Source organism: Aspergillus puulaauensis, chromosome 6 (genome assembly GCF_016861865.1).
Source record: "Aspergillus puulaauensis MK2 DNA, chromosome 6, nearly complete sequence".
Classification (NCBI taxonomy): Eukaryota; Fungi; Ascomycota; class Eurotiomycetes; order Eurotiales; family Aspergillaceae; genus Aspergillus; species Aspergillus puulaauensis.
In genome coordinates this window covers 1594442-1607013 of record NC_054862.1, presented here as the reverse complement: position 1 = coordinate 1607013, position 12572 = coordinate 1594442, and the positions used below count along the sequence as shown (strand labels likewise).

The window sequence follows — 12572 nt, the reverse complement described above, 5'->3', positions numbered from 1 at the left end:
TGTCTGTGACCGAACTCGGGCGTCTCTTTTTCCTCGCTAACCAGAGGGGGTCCTCCGTTAGCGCCTGTCTTAGCTTGTTCATGAAATCGCCCTCCCCCAACAGATGACTGTCATTGGGCTTTAAATCCGAAGACCCGTTCGAGTTAAATTGGCTATCAGCCTCATTGGGTCTGTATAGCCGCTAACGCAGGCAGCCTGTGCGAGTGCCTAATTTGCCAACTCTGTCGTCCTCAGTCCATGGGCTCGCCGGGGCCGCAGGACAAGAAGAGACTGGGTGACCGGAAATGGTGCCGTTTGTGACCCTTAAGCCTTATGCCCAGATAACACCAGACGCCATTCAGTCACCCACGACTCCGAGTCATCCACGAAATTTGGAACAATGTTACAAGGCTATGATCCACATCCGTCTGCGATAGCCTGATACTGGAAGCGCGGGTGCAAAATCCGGTTTATGACGAGGTAAAATTGTCACAATCTCGCAGTATCACAAATACCAACGCGCTATGAAAGATAACACGCATCCGGGCTCATACTCGTGCTCCGGTCAGTTCGTACCTGCAGGGGCTCAAAGCCTTAAACTGGGTCGAGCACATTCCATGTTAGGAAGGTAGTTAGCATGCTCCATGCTCAGAGTCTATGCTGCACACACCGCAGCTATGGCAGCAGCACTTTTGACTTGGTTGACTGTCCTGCACTAAAACTGGAATAACGTAGCACGGCTCGTGGTATTACCGCAGCCATGAATGTGCCTGCGTCGCTGGCCGCTGATGATACAGACTACATGACCCGATATTACCTAAAAACCCAAAGTGCCTTGAGCATACCATTCTCAAGCATCCGCTAACAGCCAGGCCTGCTCCATGGTTATTGTCATATTGTACTGTTGTTGCATGCAACTTCATATGTCTATCGTTTATGTGCCTTTGCAGGATCTCCAACGTGAGAACAATTTCCATGATAAACACCCTTGGAGAAAATCTCCTTCAACAACTCACACATCAGTGTAATCGATCTTTTTCCCTCCTTCAGCACACCGTCCATTGCCAAAAACGGATGCGGCATTCCCTTCATCACCTGCAAATCGACCTCCACCCCAGCCTGTTTCAACTTCTCGGCATACTGCTCCCCCTCACTCCGCAACACGTCCAGTTCACCGACCATGACCAACGCCCGCGGTAATGCGGACCAGTCTCCGGTATAAAACAAGGGACTCGCCTCGGGGTGTGGCCAGTCCTCCTCCTTTGGCAGGTAATGGTTGCGGTACCAGAGCATTTTCGCGGCCGGAAGGGCGGGAGTAAACTCATAGGCTTTGTAAGATTCGTTATTCGACACCGTTGCCGTGTTATCCATTACTGGGACAGAGAGCAGCTGCGCGAGGAACTTGACAGGCGGTGATAACGTGAGTGCCCTGTGTGTGATGATTGCAGCTAGGTTCCCGCCCGCCGATGAACCACCTGTTGCCATCTTGCTGGTGTTGATGCTAAGAGTGGCCGGACCTTCCGATATTAACCACAAAAGTGCCTCCCAACAATCATGGACGGCCGCTGGCCACGCATGTTCCGGCGCAAGACTATACATGTCAGCCTTCCCATACGATGTCTGCACTGAAAAACAAGGAGGAGGAAATACCGATAATCAACTGTAACAACTACACAATCCCCTCTACTACATAGATTTGTACACACCACATTCTCGGTTTCAATGTTCCCCAGCACCCAGCCGCCTCCGTGGAAGTACAGCATCACGGGCCATCCCTCAAGCGGCGCGTCACCACTAGGCGTAAATACACGAAGAGATACGTCTGGGCCTTCGGTTCTCCGCCGCTTGATGGTTATGTCGGTCGTCTTGCCGACGTCTATGAGAGGCCCACCGCCGGGGATCAGAATACCGCTTGTGCGTGAGTCCTCGACAGGCTGCAGATGAACCTGCTGCTTATCGATCACATGTGCATTATAAAATGCGACGTATTCGGGGTCTAGAAGGTCTTGGACGGACGGATGAAGCGGGTATGGGGGAGACATGTGGGAGACGGACATCGTTCTCGATCGTACGGGGAATTAGCAGTTGAAACGGTCTCCTTCATGGAAAAAGAAGCATTTATAAAATGGCCAGGCGGTTAAACGGATGGTCTTTGAACTTTGTCGAAAGTCAGAATCTGGGTTTGGCCTCGTGTCTTATGCAAGGGGGAGTGGCTCATTCACCCCGCCTCTTTTACCGTTGGAGGCACGTTCTCCAAGTTGGTACGTCGCAACCAGGGAACCGCAAGAGGGGTTCCATGTTACTGTGCTTTGTAATTGGCTTATCACAGGGGCCCAAGATACGACTCTCTGCAGCGATCATCGTGAGTAGACGCGATAAGCCGGTCAGTCCAAGCTGGCGAGGGGGAGAGTGAAGGAACCCAAATGAGGGGTTTCGGCTTTCCCAATGCAACGCCCTTGCATGACAACTCACCACAGCCATAAGAGCAAATACCGCCTCTCCAGCACCCTCCAGCCCCCCTAATATTGTTCCTGCACGTCTTCCAAACATACGCCTCGTCCATAATGGCTTCCAAAACCCCCGTCCTCACGTCCAAAGCCCCTCCGCCCCTCCCCGGGATCTTGTCCCAGGCCATTGTTTGCAACGGCATGGTCTACTGCTCCGGTGCTGTCGCCATGGACCCTAAAACAGGGGCGCTTGTCGATGGCGATGTCAAGGCCCGCACGGTACTAAATGAACCCTCCTACGCAATTTGAGTTTCCGATATGCATAAGGATGATGACGAAATTGGGCTAACATTCCCCGTAATGCAGGCCCAGTGTATCAAGAACCTCACCGCGGTTCTCGAAGAAGCTGGAAGCGATATTACAAAGGTCGTCAAGGTGAATGTGTTTCTATCGAACATGGACGATTTTGCGGCCATGAATGAGGAGTATATGAAGCACTGGGGGGACGTTAAGCCCTGTCGGACGTGAGTTCCCTCTCTTCTTCCTTATTATCTGGAGATAAAACAACTGATACCGGGTATTTCGGTTGTAGGTGTGTCGCTGTTAAGACGCTGCCGCTGAATACGGATGTTGAGATTGAGTGCACAGCTCATCTGTGATGTCCTCCCTATGGTGTACCCTCCGGATAGAGGCGGTTCCACACTCGCTGTTGGCTATGCCTTATTCTCTTACTTGAGGTTGAAGCATAAGGAGTGCCACGAGTAATTCTGGGCCCTTAGTCCATAAAAATGGTGAATCAGTTAGACGTTAGCAACCGAGTAGACTCTCGAGCAGTTCCAAAAAATAGCAAAACCAACCCACCAAATCACCAGGCCTCACCTCTGCACGCCCCATAGTATTTACCTTTGACAAAACATGGTATTCCCTGGTGTAAAATTGGTGTTTTGGCAGACAATCGCGATTCGCGAGTTGCTAGGAGGTGCCAACTGAGCTGGCTTTGGCCCTTCATACCCGGCCTTTATATGTATCGGGCAGATTCCAATAGGAGCTTGTCCTTGCAGCAACCCCTGGAAATTCAAAGTTCAGACAGGAGATAGGGACTTCCTCCACCGTCGAGTTGGTGAAAACCCCTTGGAGCGAGCCATCACGTGCCCTCCCATTGTGGTCCCCCCTTCTGTCGGTCTCTTACTCTTCCATCTCTCCCTCCCTTCTTTATCCCTCGACCTCCCATCATCCCGCCGATGCTCCTACATTCTACCACTTAATTGCTGTCTCGGTTCCTACATTGCTTCAAAGCCCCAGGTTTGAACCATGGCACCTGCATCCGATGCAATAATGCCCACGCGGTTGTCGCAACCAAACATTCTAGAGGTTGAACTCCCTGTTGACCCTACTTGAGGCCCCCTGAGGGTGTCTCGCCGATCGGCTTAACAATCGCCTAGATAGGGTATACTGTAGGCCCCAGTGTAGGGTGACAGCACTGCTAAATTCTGGGACTCCTAGTTAGCACGTCAGCTTTGCTGGTTTAGTGAAGGACAGACGTTCATGTTCCGCATTCCAGGGCAAGCAACCGTCGCGGGTGTTAGACACTTCCCGCCTAGGGGAATATTTGCTGCTCCTCCATTCCGATCCTTCTCATTCTCGCGTTGACGCGCCTGGAGCTCTCCAGCATATAACCTTTTTAGTCGACTCTTGCTCTTGGTCTTCACAATGACAGACAACCTCCATCTTTCATCGGTGTCTCTGTTCGCCGAGCTTTAGCAACTACTCTTCAAATTCTACACTCATTCATTCTGGATATATTCAATATTTCTTTCCCATTTTTTGCGTAACTATATCTTCTGCCACGCCAACAGTGGCCATCGTTGTCCGGCTCTTTGGAAAGGGCAATATTACGACTTTCTTCTAACTCCTACATTTTTTTATCACAACCGCCAGCCATGTCGTACCGAACTATGTCGCCTAAGGGAGGAGGGGCCTGGACGAAAGTTATGATATTTGTCTCTTTATACGTCCTTCTACTCGAATCCCTTATCGAATGGGCGGTTGTGCTCTATCTGTACGGCAACAAGTCAGTAGACTCGAAGATGGCACCGAGTCTGATATTCTCGCTTGTGGCGGTAAGGATGTTTTCCAACCCTGATCGAACTCAGTCTAATCCACATAGTCGTTCTTTACGGTGCCTCTTGTAGTCCTACACAGTTTCCTCGCGTGGCAGTATAACAGGGTTGCTGGATATATGAGCCAGAAGGCAACGCTGCATACAGCGTGCACCTACGTCCTGCGCTTAACAACCCTAATCTGGCTAGGATCCAGCGTGGCGGGCTTGGTGGTGGTCTCGCAACAGGCATATTGCCTCCCTGATTCTGCTGGCGGTAGCTTTTGGAATGTTGGCGTCAGCTGTGCTCTCCATCGAGCCGTGGTCATTGTTTCAGTCTTGTCATTGTAAGTTGACAATGCTGATGGCTATTGGTACTCACTGACCGTTGAACAGCATCACTGTTTGTCTCTACTTCTGCTCCAGAGAGCTCTGCCAGCGTCCTTATGACGTTTCGTTGCTTGGTGTTTACCATCACCAGCATTCAAGAAGCCGAGATGGCAGTGTTCTTTCAGGTTCCACTCTACAAAGCGAAAAGAGCCTGAAGCGCGACATCCTATGTGTCTGCCGCCATCCCGATATTACGTACGGCCGGGCTCCATATATAACACCAAGTGATCACAGTGAAGAATCGGGAAGCATTCCCAGCATACAACAACCTATGCCGATACGTCCAACGTCTTTTCTATCCGGCTTCGGTCCAGACCCAGATGGCGAAGCGGGATACTTGACAGGAACAACTGACACTCCTGGCACGCTCTCTGACTCTTTCCACAACAGCGTCTCTCGTACACCCTCTACTGCGACTGTGCAGACCAACTTTCAAGCTCACAATCAAATACTTTCTGAGTTGCCCGGCGCAACGGTGCAGCAACATTCAAACCATACGAAAAACCAGTCTTCATTGTCCTCCCTTCGCCGATTCCTGCCAAAATCCCTCCCCATATCGGTGCCCTTGTCATCAGATCCTCAAATACGTGCACTCGCTGAGACAAACGCCCAGGTGGACGTCGAGAAGCAGGAGCCTCAGAACAAAGAACCTGCTGTAGAAAAGTCCGAGCCGTCAGAGCCTCCAGCAGAGTTACCACAGCAGCCCGAAAAGAACGAGCAGCCGTTCCCTCAATTTCCCCAAAACACTGAATCAAGCACATCCACCGCTTCCTTTCCAAGGTCAACGACAACAAATTCCGCAGGCGCCCCCGAAGTCGTCACACCTGCACCTCTCAAAATCCGCAGATCCCACACCACACAAACCGCTCCTCTCCCTCTCAATTCCAACCCCGTCCCCGGCAACTGGGCCAATATCCTTGACCACACCCATCCAAAGCCACTGCGCATCAACACAATGCACAATCCACGACGACAGGGCCAGTTCGACCCCCATCACATGCCGCGCTATACCCAAAGCCAGCGCTTCCCTCCAGGCCGGAACTTCTACAGCCGTCGAAACCAATCAAAGGTCCCCGGTGTTGCATACCAACAGCCCGGCCCGCGGCGGCCACGCAGTACCATTGGCAATGTGAGCATCGCTTCAGTATCGGGTCATCTTGATTGTATTCGAGAGTCCGGCGCGTCGATTGATGAATTGCCGGCAGATAACATGAGAATACCCGGTGGTAGGAGACAGGACTACTAGCTACTAGGCTAGTTGGCCAGTGACTCTGCAGGACAGATACTTATGCGTATCCTAGCTGAAGAAGCGTAACGGAACAAACGATCGATGGTGTGGTGCACAATTTTTCTCTTCCTTCCTTCTCTTTTTTTCTTTCTTCGTTTTTTTTTTTTTTTTCCCCCTTCCTTTCCAGTCAAGTCTTATTATGGCGCCGGTTTAATTGCTTGTTATATGATAGCGGGAAAATACCACCTGAGGATTTAGAATTCGGCAGTTTTATATATGCATATTTCAAGGACCTTTTTACGTTAGTTTACATCATACAGCGAATCTACGATGAATTCAATTCCAAAACATCTAATGATTCCTCTAACGCCATAAGCCCAGCCATCCTAACCATGTCCTAGAACCCTAAGTAACCAATAAAAACCAACCATCCACAGCGCCGCACCAAAGTCATCCCGAAAAGTTAAATACAGTAATAAAAAAAGCAGAAAGTAAAACGATAAGTAGGACTTAGTAGGCTATACAATATACCTGTACAGTCAAGTCCGCTTCACGTATTTATACCGATACGGCTGTCTCCGTTTTCCGTCCTCGTCTACATTCTCTTTATCATTTTCGCCCGATGTTGTAGGTTTGCTGCCACCCCTGCTCTTACTATCCTTGTCCCGGGGGTTCTCTTTCTCTCCCCAGCTCCATAGCAGAGCCTTGCCCATTCTCTCACGCTCCTTGAGTAGTAACTCAACGCGACGCTCCCACTCGCGCTCGCGCTTCTCGACAGATTTGGCAATGCGCAGGTCCATTGCGGCAGCGGTTTCGTCTTTGGATGCGATGATGCCATGCAGGCGTTTGATCTCGGTGCGGAGCGAGTCGATTTCGTCCTTGTGCGAGTTCTCTTTGTCCTCGTTGCTGTGCTGGCTCTGAGGCCTCGTTTGGTCTTGGGCTAGTTCAGCGCGAAGGTCTGCTTCGCGCTTTTCAGAGGCAGCGAGGTGAGCGCGCAGTTTGCGTGTTGAGTCGGCGTGCGCGGAGCGGAGAGTGGAGATTGCTGTTGAGTGAGCGGTTTTGAGGTTGGCAATTTGGGCCTTGTGAGTTGCATCCAGGTTGGAGTTTGTATGAGGCGTTGCTGGAGGGCTGGGCTGCTGTGATTGAGCCTGGGGCCGAGTTTGAGTTTGCCGGGTTTCTTGGAGGCGTTCGATCGTCTCTACGGCTTCAGAGTATTGCGTGCGAAGACGGTTGAGGTCATCGTGGGTTTGATCGAATGTAGATTTGAGTTCCTCTGTTTGTTTGGTGAGGCGCGTGTTCTCTGCCTCGACGGATTGGATGAGGAGTTGGGATTCTGCGGCTTGATCGTGGGCACGCGATAGTTGCGCCTCTAGGGTTTTGTTGGTTGTGGCTCGTTCACTTGATTCTGTGCGCAGTTTGGCCAGCTCTTCGAATATCAGTTCTAATTCCTGGTCGCCGCTGTCTCTGGGCTTTGCGGGACGGCTGGTGTTCGGCGGGCCCAAATCTTTGATTAACTCGAGAATTTCACTATATGTTCCTCCCGGTGTATCGGTTGGTAGGTCTGCTGCCATCGCTTTTAGGGCGGTCTCCTGTGCCGTTACCTGTGACTGGGCGCGGGTCAAGTCGGCCTCAAGAGTGCTGTTTTTCTCCTCTAATGGGCGATTCTTGGTTTCGAGCAAGACCATTTGATCTTCAAGAACCCGATATTCCCGGTGAGTGCGCGAGACGTCCATCTCGAGCTTGTCCATTTCCACACGCTGGGAGTCGACTTGGCCACGGAGCCTGTCAATCTCTGCATTCTTTTCGTGAAGCTGAAGCTCTTTAGCTGCAGTGACCTCTTTCAGTTTCGCAATAGTCTCGTCGAGAGTCGCATCCCGCTTTCTTAATTGCTCCTGAGTCATCGATAACTGTTGACGCAGCATCGCGATTGTCTCTAGTCGCTCGGCATCAATGCCTGCATTGGAGTTGTGTGTTTGCATGTCTCTTTGCATGTCAGCGATCTGTTTCTGAAGGGTATTGAACTCGGATGTGTTGACAGAGGATCTCCGCGATCCGGTCCTGTCTGTGTGGCCTTCTTGAAGCTCTTCTAGGAGGACACTCTTTCTCTGCAGCTCGGCCCGCAGGTGCTTGATCTCTTCCCCGGCGGAGGCCGCTTCAAGAACGCGCTTTCGATTTTTCTCTAGTTGATCATCACGGTCTTTAACGGCCTGCGTCAACTCGGAAATTTGCCGCCGTAGGTCCTCGTCCGCCTGTTTCACATCTTTGTTGGTTGGTGACTTCGGCTTACGAGCAGTTGGCGTTGCTACCAGACTCGGGTCATCATTCGGATCTTCTTCGATATCTTCGAGGTGCGTCACTTCTCGGGTAGGGGCCACATTGCGGCGCAGCAGATGCGACGGAGTAGACATGTCGACCGGAGGCCCAAATTCGCTGTACTCGCCAAGCTCTGCCTCATCTTCCACTGCCGGTTGTTGCGACTGGGCCGTACTTGATCGGACTGGTTGCTCATATTCCTGGGATTGAGGCAGCTCTGGCTCGCTATCTAACGCTTCCTGGGGTTGTTCCTGGTCCTTGTCCTCGTCGTGAATGTCCTGGTCTACCGAGTCCTCCTCCCCAAGTAGATAGCGTTCCAGATTGGCAGTAAAATCCTCGGGCCCACCGACAGCTGATAGCCGATCTGCTTCCTCCTCGATCTCTGGTTGTTCATCTATAGCGTCATCGGGTCCGTGTCCACTGGGGAACTGGCTGAAATCGACGGTGTATTGAGCGAGACGCGCATCAAGCTCCCGGGCCGCACGCTCGAGAGAAGCTTCACGGGTGGAAGGCGGTGATCCAGACGGTGATCGGGCCCCCGGACTACTGACTGGGCTTGGAAGACGGTCGGGCGAGTCGATTGGGGGATGATCAGACGGTGACGGCGAGGAAGGGGAGAAATACGGAGCGGCCATGGTTGATGCGCCGACGGTATCGTGGGTTGTTGTATCGGCCATGGCAGACGATCAACACTTACATGGAGAGATTGAAAGAGAAGTAATATCGGCAGTTAAATTGACGATTGCGAGGAGTGAGATGTGAATGTTGAAGTTGGCGGGAGAAAACGCGACGCGCGGAGATGCCTGAAAGCACAGGCAGTAATTGTTGATGATATTCCATATCGGGCTAGTTTCACTGCCGCCCCAACGCCTCAGTTCTCTTTCTTGAGACGAAGATGCACTGAGAGGTGTGGAAAGAGTATTATTATAAGAGAACCTTCAAATTGACAAGACAATTATCCTTGCTACCTAGATATAACCGGTCTTACTACATTATGTTTTCATAGGTTGGGAATCTTAGCGCTTTAGGGTTACCGCAGGCTTATTACCCCTCTATGCTCTGCCTGTACTCCGTACTACGCTGCGTAATCTCGACTTCTCACCACTTCATACACTTTCAAACAAGCCCATCCAGAACTTGAAAGATGCCTCCAATTCCTCCCCCTTCATACCCTCATCGCATCGTACTGTATCACCAGACATTATGCCCGAACAGAGGACCCTACGTTTCTCTGCTTCCCCTCTTGAACAATCACACGGGCATCACGCACGTCGTTCTCGCAGCGTTCCATCTCAACGCCCCCAACCCCAACCATATCACTCTCAATGACGATCCCCCTGGTCACTCCATGTATGACACATTATGGGCCGAGATCCCCTTGTTACAGCAAAGCGGTGTTAAGGTGATGGCCATGTTGGGCGGTGCTGCGAAGGGCACGTTCTCCTGTCTAGACGGTGACGACGCCCAATTCGAGGAATATTACGTGCCTCTTCTGGCTATGATCCGTCGCCATGGCTTAGATGGAATCGATCTGGATGTCGAGGAACCTATGTCAATGTCCGGCATTATACGCCTTATTGACCGGCTTAAGGCTGACCTTGGCCAGAGGTTTCTCATCTCCCTCGCACCAGTAGCGGCAGCTCTGCTAGGGATTGGAAATCTCTCCGGTTTTGATTATCGTGAGTTGGAGGCGCAGCGAGCTGGTAGCATCGCGTGGTATAATGCCCAGTTCTACAACGGCTGGGGACCGGCAGAAGATCCTCGCATGTACGCCGCGATCATAGCGCAGGGTTGGTCTCCGACGAGAGTCGTGTATGGCCTCTTGACAAACCCAGGAAATGGCTCCCAGGGATATGTACCGCAAGAAGTGATAGGGCCTGTGCTAGCTCTGTTGGTGGAACAGTTTCCGAATTTTGGTGGCGTAATGGGCTGGGAGTATTTCAATTCGATGCCTGGGCAAACAGCACGACCTTGGGAATGGGCAGCGCAGATGTCACTGAGCATGGGAATGAGGACAGTGCTGCAAAAAGCGAGGGATCTGCTGATTTCCTGACTGGGGTAGTTTGAAGCTATCCCCGAATGACATCATATGATCGGGGCTGGAGCTTTCTCCAGACTCCGCCTCTTCTTCCGCCTCCTCCATTTCTTCCCCGTCCACCTTCGCGCGTGCGATGTAGCATCATGTTAGCCACCACTAGCTCTATTCTCCTCCGTCTCGCATCCTTCCTCTTCCTTCGCTGGGTATTTTCCCCTTGTATCCGCGCTACCCCGCATACAATTGCTAATGGAACATTCAGATCCCAGGCCATGTTTTTGTTCCGGTAATCTTCACATCGCTCGCCGTTTATTCGACCTCAATCTACTTTTCTTCGACTAAAAACAATAGCAATGGCATTATCAAATCCTTGCTTACTGGGGCTCCTTGTCGCCAGTCATGGGCGACACGCATCGCCGTCGTGATCAACCTTATTTGCGGCTTATTCACTGCGGACTTCCTCCTGCGCGGTTTCATCTTGTATCCGACCGCGGACCTACGTTTCTCCCGTGTGGGACATATCTCGCATAACACTGCCCATCTACTGCTCCGAGAGCCTGATGCTGCTCGGCTTCCTTTGAATGTCTCTTATATGGAGGCCCATGATGAGGATAGTGAGCCTCGGTCATGGATCCAGGTAGCTACAGTCGACTCTCTGAGCGAGTCCACAGACTTCACAACGACAGTCACATTTACCAACTTGAACCCAGCTTCGTCGTATCGTTATGCTCTGTCCAACAATCAGACCGGTCTCTTCGTCACCAGCCCAGCTCCCGACTCTTCTGCTGCCAACAGGCTCAGCTTCCTGACATCTAGCTGCATGAAACCCAACTTCCCCTACGACCCCCGGCGCCACCCGCTGCGTATTCCGGGACTCGATAAGATGACCACGGCCATCTCTTCTCTCCCCCATCTTCCGTCATTTATGCTTTTCCTTGGCGATTTCATCTACATCGACGTCCCTCAACGTTTCGGGTCGTCCGTCGATCACTATCGTAGCGAATATCGTCGAGTCTACTCATCCCCCTCCTGGACCTGGTCCGCAGCCAACCTCCCGTGGATACACACTCTTGACGACCATGAGATTGCCAATGATTGGAACTACGGAAACACCATACCCCCTTACCCGGCCGCTATAGAGCCCTACCTCAACTATCATGCCTCGGTTAACCCTCCAGCACCCGATGCCAAGACAGAAAACACTAAATCCTCATACACAATGTTTACCAACGGCCCTGCTGCCTTCTTTCTCCTCGACACCCGGTCCTATCGCTCCCCATCGGACGAGACTATCCTCGGCAAAGCCCAGCTCAACTCCCTCCTGGCTTTCCTCGCCCGCGCAGAACCTCCACACATCCGCTGGAAAATTATCTCCTCCAGCGTACCCTTCACCCGCAATTGGCACGCCGGGACCTCAGATACATGGGGTGGGTTCCTCTCCGAGCGCCGTGTCGTCTTCGACGCAATGCGCGCCGCGCAACGAACACTCGGAATCAGAATTGTGCTTCTCTCAGGCGACAGGCACGAATTTGCCGCTACGCGGTTTCCCCCGCTCCCTGACCAGATTCAGACCGCTGAAAAGCAAGAAAATCTTGAGAATGGCGAAGAGCTAGTCGAATTCTGTACAGGCCCGCTAAACATGTTCTACCTTCCCGTCCGCACCTACTACCAGTCTGGCCCGGACGACGTCCCTCTAAAATATCTTCCCGACGGGAACACGAAGTACGGCCTTGTGGATATAGAAGATGCTTCTGTGGATAGCGTACCGAGTTCCGTTCTCACGTACTCGCTATATATTGACGAGAGCGTGGTTTGGAAATACCGGCTAAGTGTGCCTTTGGGGTTGACTTCAGAGTCTAAGGCGCAGCCTGCTGCGTCGGCGTCAGAGGCAAAGGGCGCTTCGGCGGCGAGATCGTTGTTGCCCCATGGTGAGGTTCTGGTCGATGAGACTGTCGAGGGGTGGGTAGATGCTATTTCTAAGGTGTTTGGGTGGAATGTTATGGTAGATCACCCGAATAAGGATTGGGTTTTTTGATCAATTTAAGAAAAGATAGGCTCATTATTGTGGATACTATTAAAAGT

The 12572-nt window shown here is 51.9% G+C and overlaps 6 protein-coding genes across 6 annotated transcripts; 4 read left to right on the top strand and 2 right to left on the bottom strand.

Annotated features, from left to right (window-relative positions):
- Positions 1–906: 906 nt before the first annotated feature.
- On the bottom strand, positions 907–2036 carry APUU_60608S (alpha/beta hydrolase; the record flags this gene model as incomplete). Its single annotated transcript, XM_041693866.1, has 2 exons — positions 907–1570; positions 1630–2036. 2 exons carry the CDS (start codon positions 2034–2036, stop codon positions 907–909), a joined length of 1071 nt encoding a protein of 356 aa, XP_041559754.1.
- Positions 2037–2543: 507 nt separating this feature from the next.
- APUU_60607A (putative L-PSP endoribonuclease family protein Brt1) lies at positions 2544–3085 on the top strand (the record flags this gene model as incomplete). The annotated part of the gene is made up of 3 exons (XM_041693865.1): positions 2544–2705; positions 2793–2950; positions 3019–3085. The coding sequence occupies 3 exons, from the start codon at positions 2544–2546 to the stop codon at positions 3083–3085; spliced, it is 387 nt and encodes a 128-aa protein (XP_041559753.1).
- Positions 3086–4366: 1281 nt separating this feature from the next.
- Positions 4367–6543, top strand: APUU_60606A (uncharacterized protein; the record flags this gene model as incomplete). The annotated part of the gene is made up of 4 exons (XM_041693864.1): positions 4367–4546; positions 4594–4871; positions 4921–6140; positions 6524–6543. 4 exons carry the CDS (start codon positions 4367–4369, stop codon positions 6541–6543), a joined length of 1698 nt encoding a protein of 565 aa, XP_041559752.1.
- Positions 6544–6681: 138 nt separating this feature from the next.
- On the bottom strand, positions 6682–9132 carry APUU_60605S (putative spindle pole body associated protein SnaD; the record flags this gene model as incomplete). Its single annotated transcript, XM_041693863.1, has 1 exon — positions 6682–9132. The coding sequence occupies one exon, from the start codon at positions 9130–9132 to the stop codon at positions 6682–6684; it is 2451 nt and encodes an 816-aa protein (XP_041559751.1).
- A 467-nt stretch (positions 9133–9599) lies between these two features.
- APUU_60604A (putative class III chitinase) lies at positions 9600–10508 on the top strand (the record flags this gene model as incomplete). Its single annotated transcript, XM_041693862.1, has 1 exon — positions 9600–10508. The coding sequence occupies one exon, from the start codon at positions 9600–9602 to the stop codon at positions 10506–10508; it is 909 nt and encodes a 302-aa protein (XP_041559750.1).
- Positions 10509–10636: 128 nt separating this feature from the next.
- Positions 10637–12525, top strand: APUU_60603A (alkaline phosphatase family protein; the record flags this gene model as incomplete). Its single annotated transcript, XM_041693861.1, has 2 exons — positions 10637–10696; positions 10753–12525. The coding sequence occupies 2 exons, from the start codon at positions 10637–10639 to the stop codon at positions 12523–12525; spliced, it is 1833 nt and encodes a 610-aa protein (XP_041559749.1).
- Positions 12526–12572: the final 47 nt, after the last annotated feature.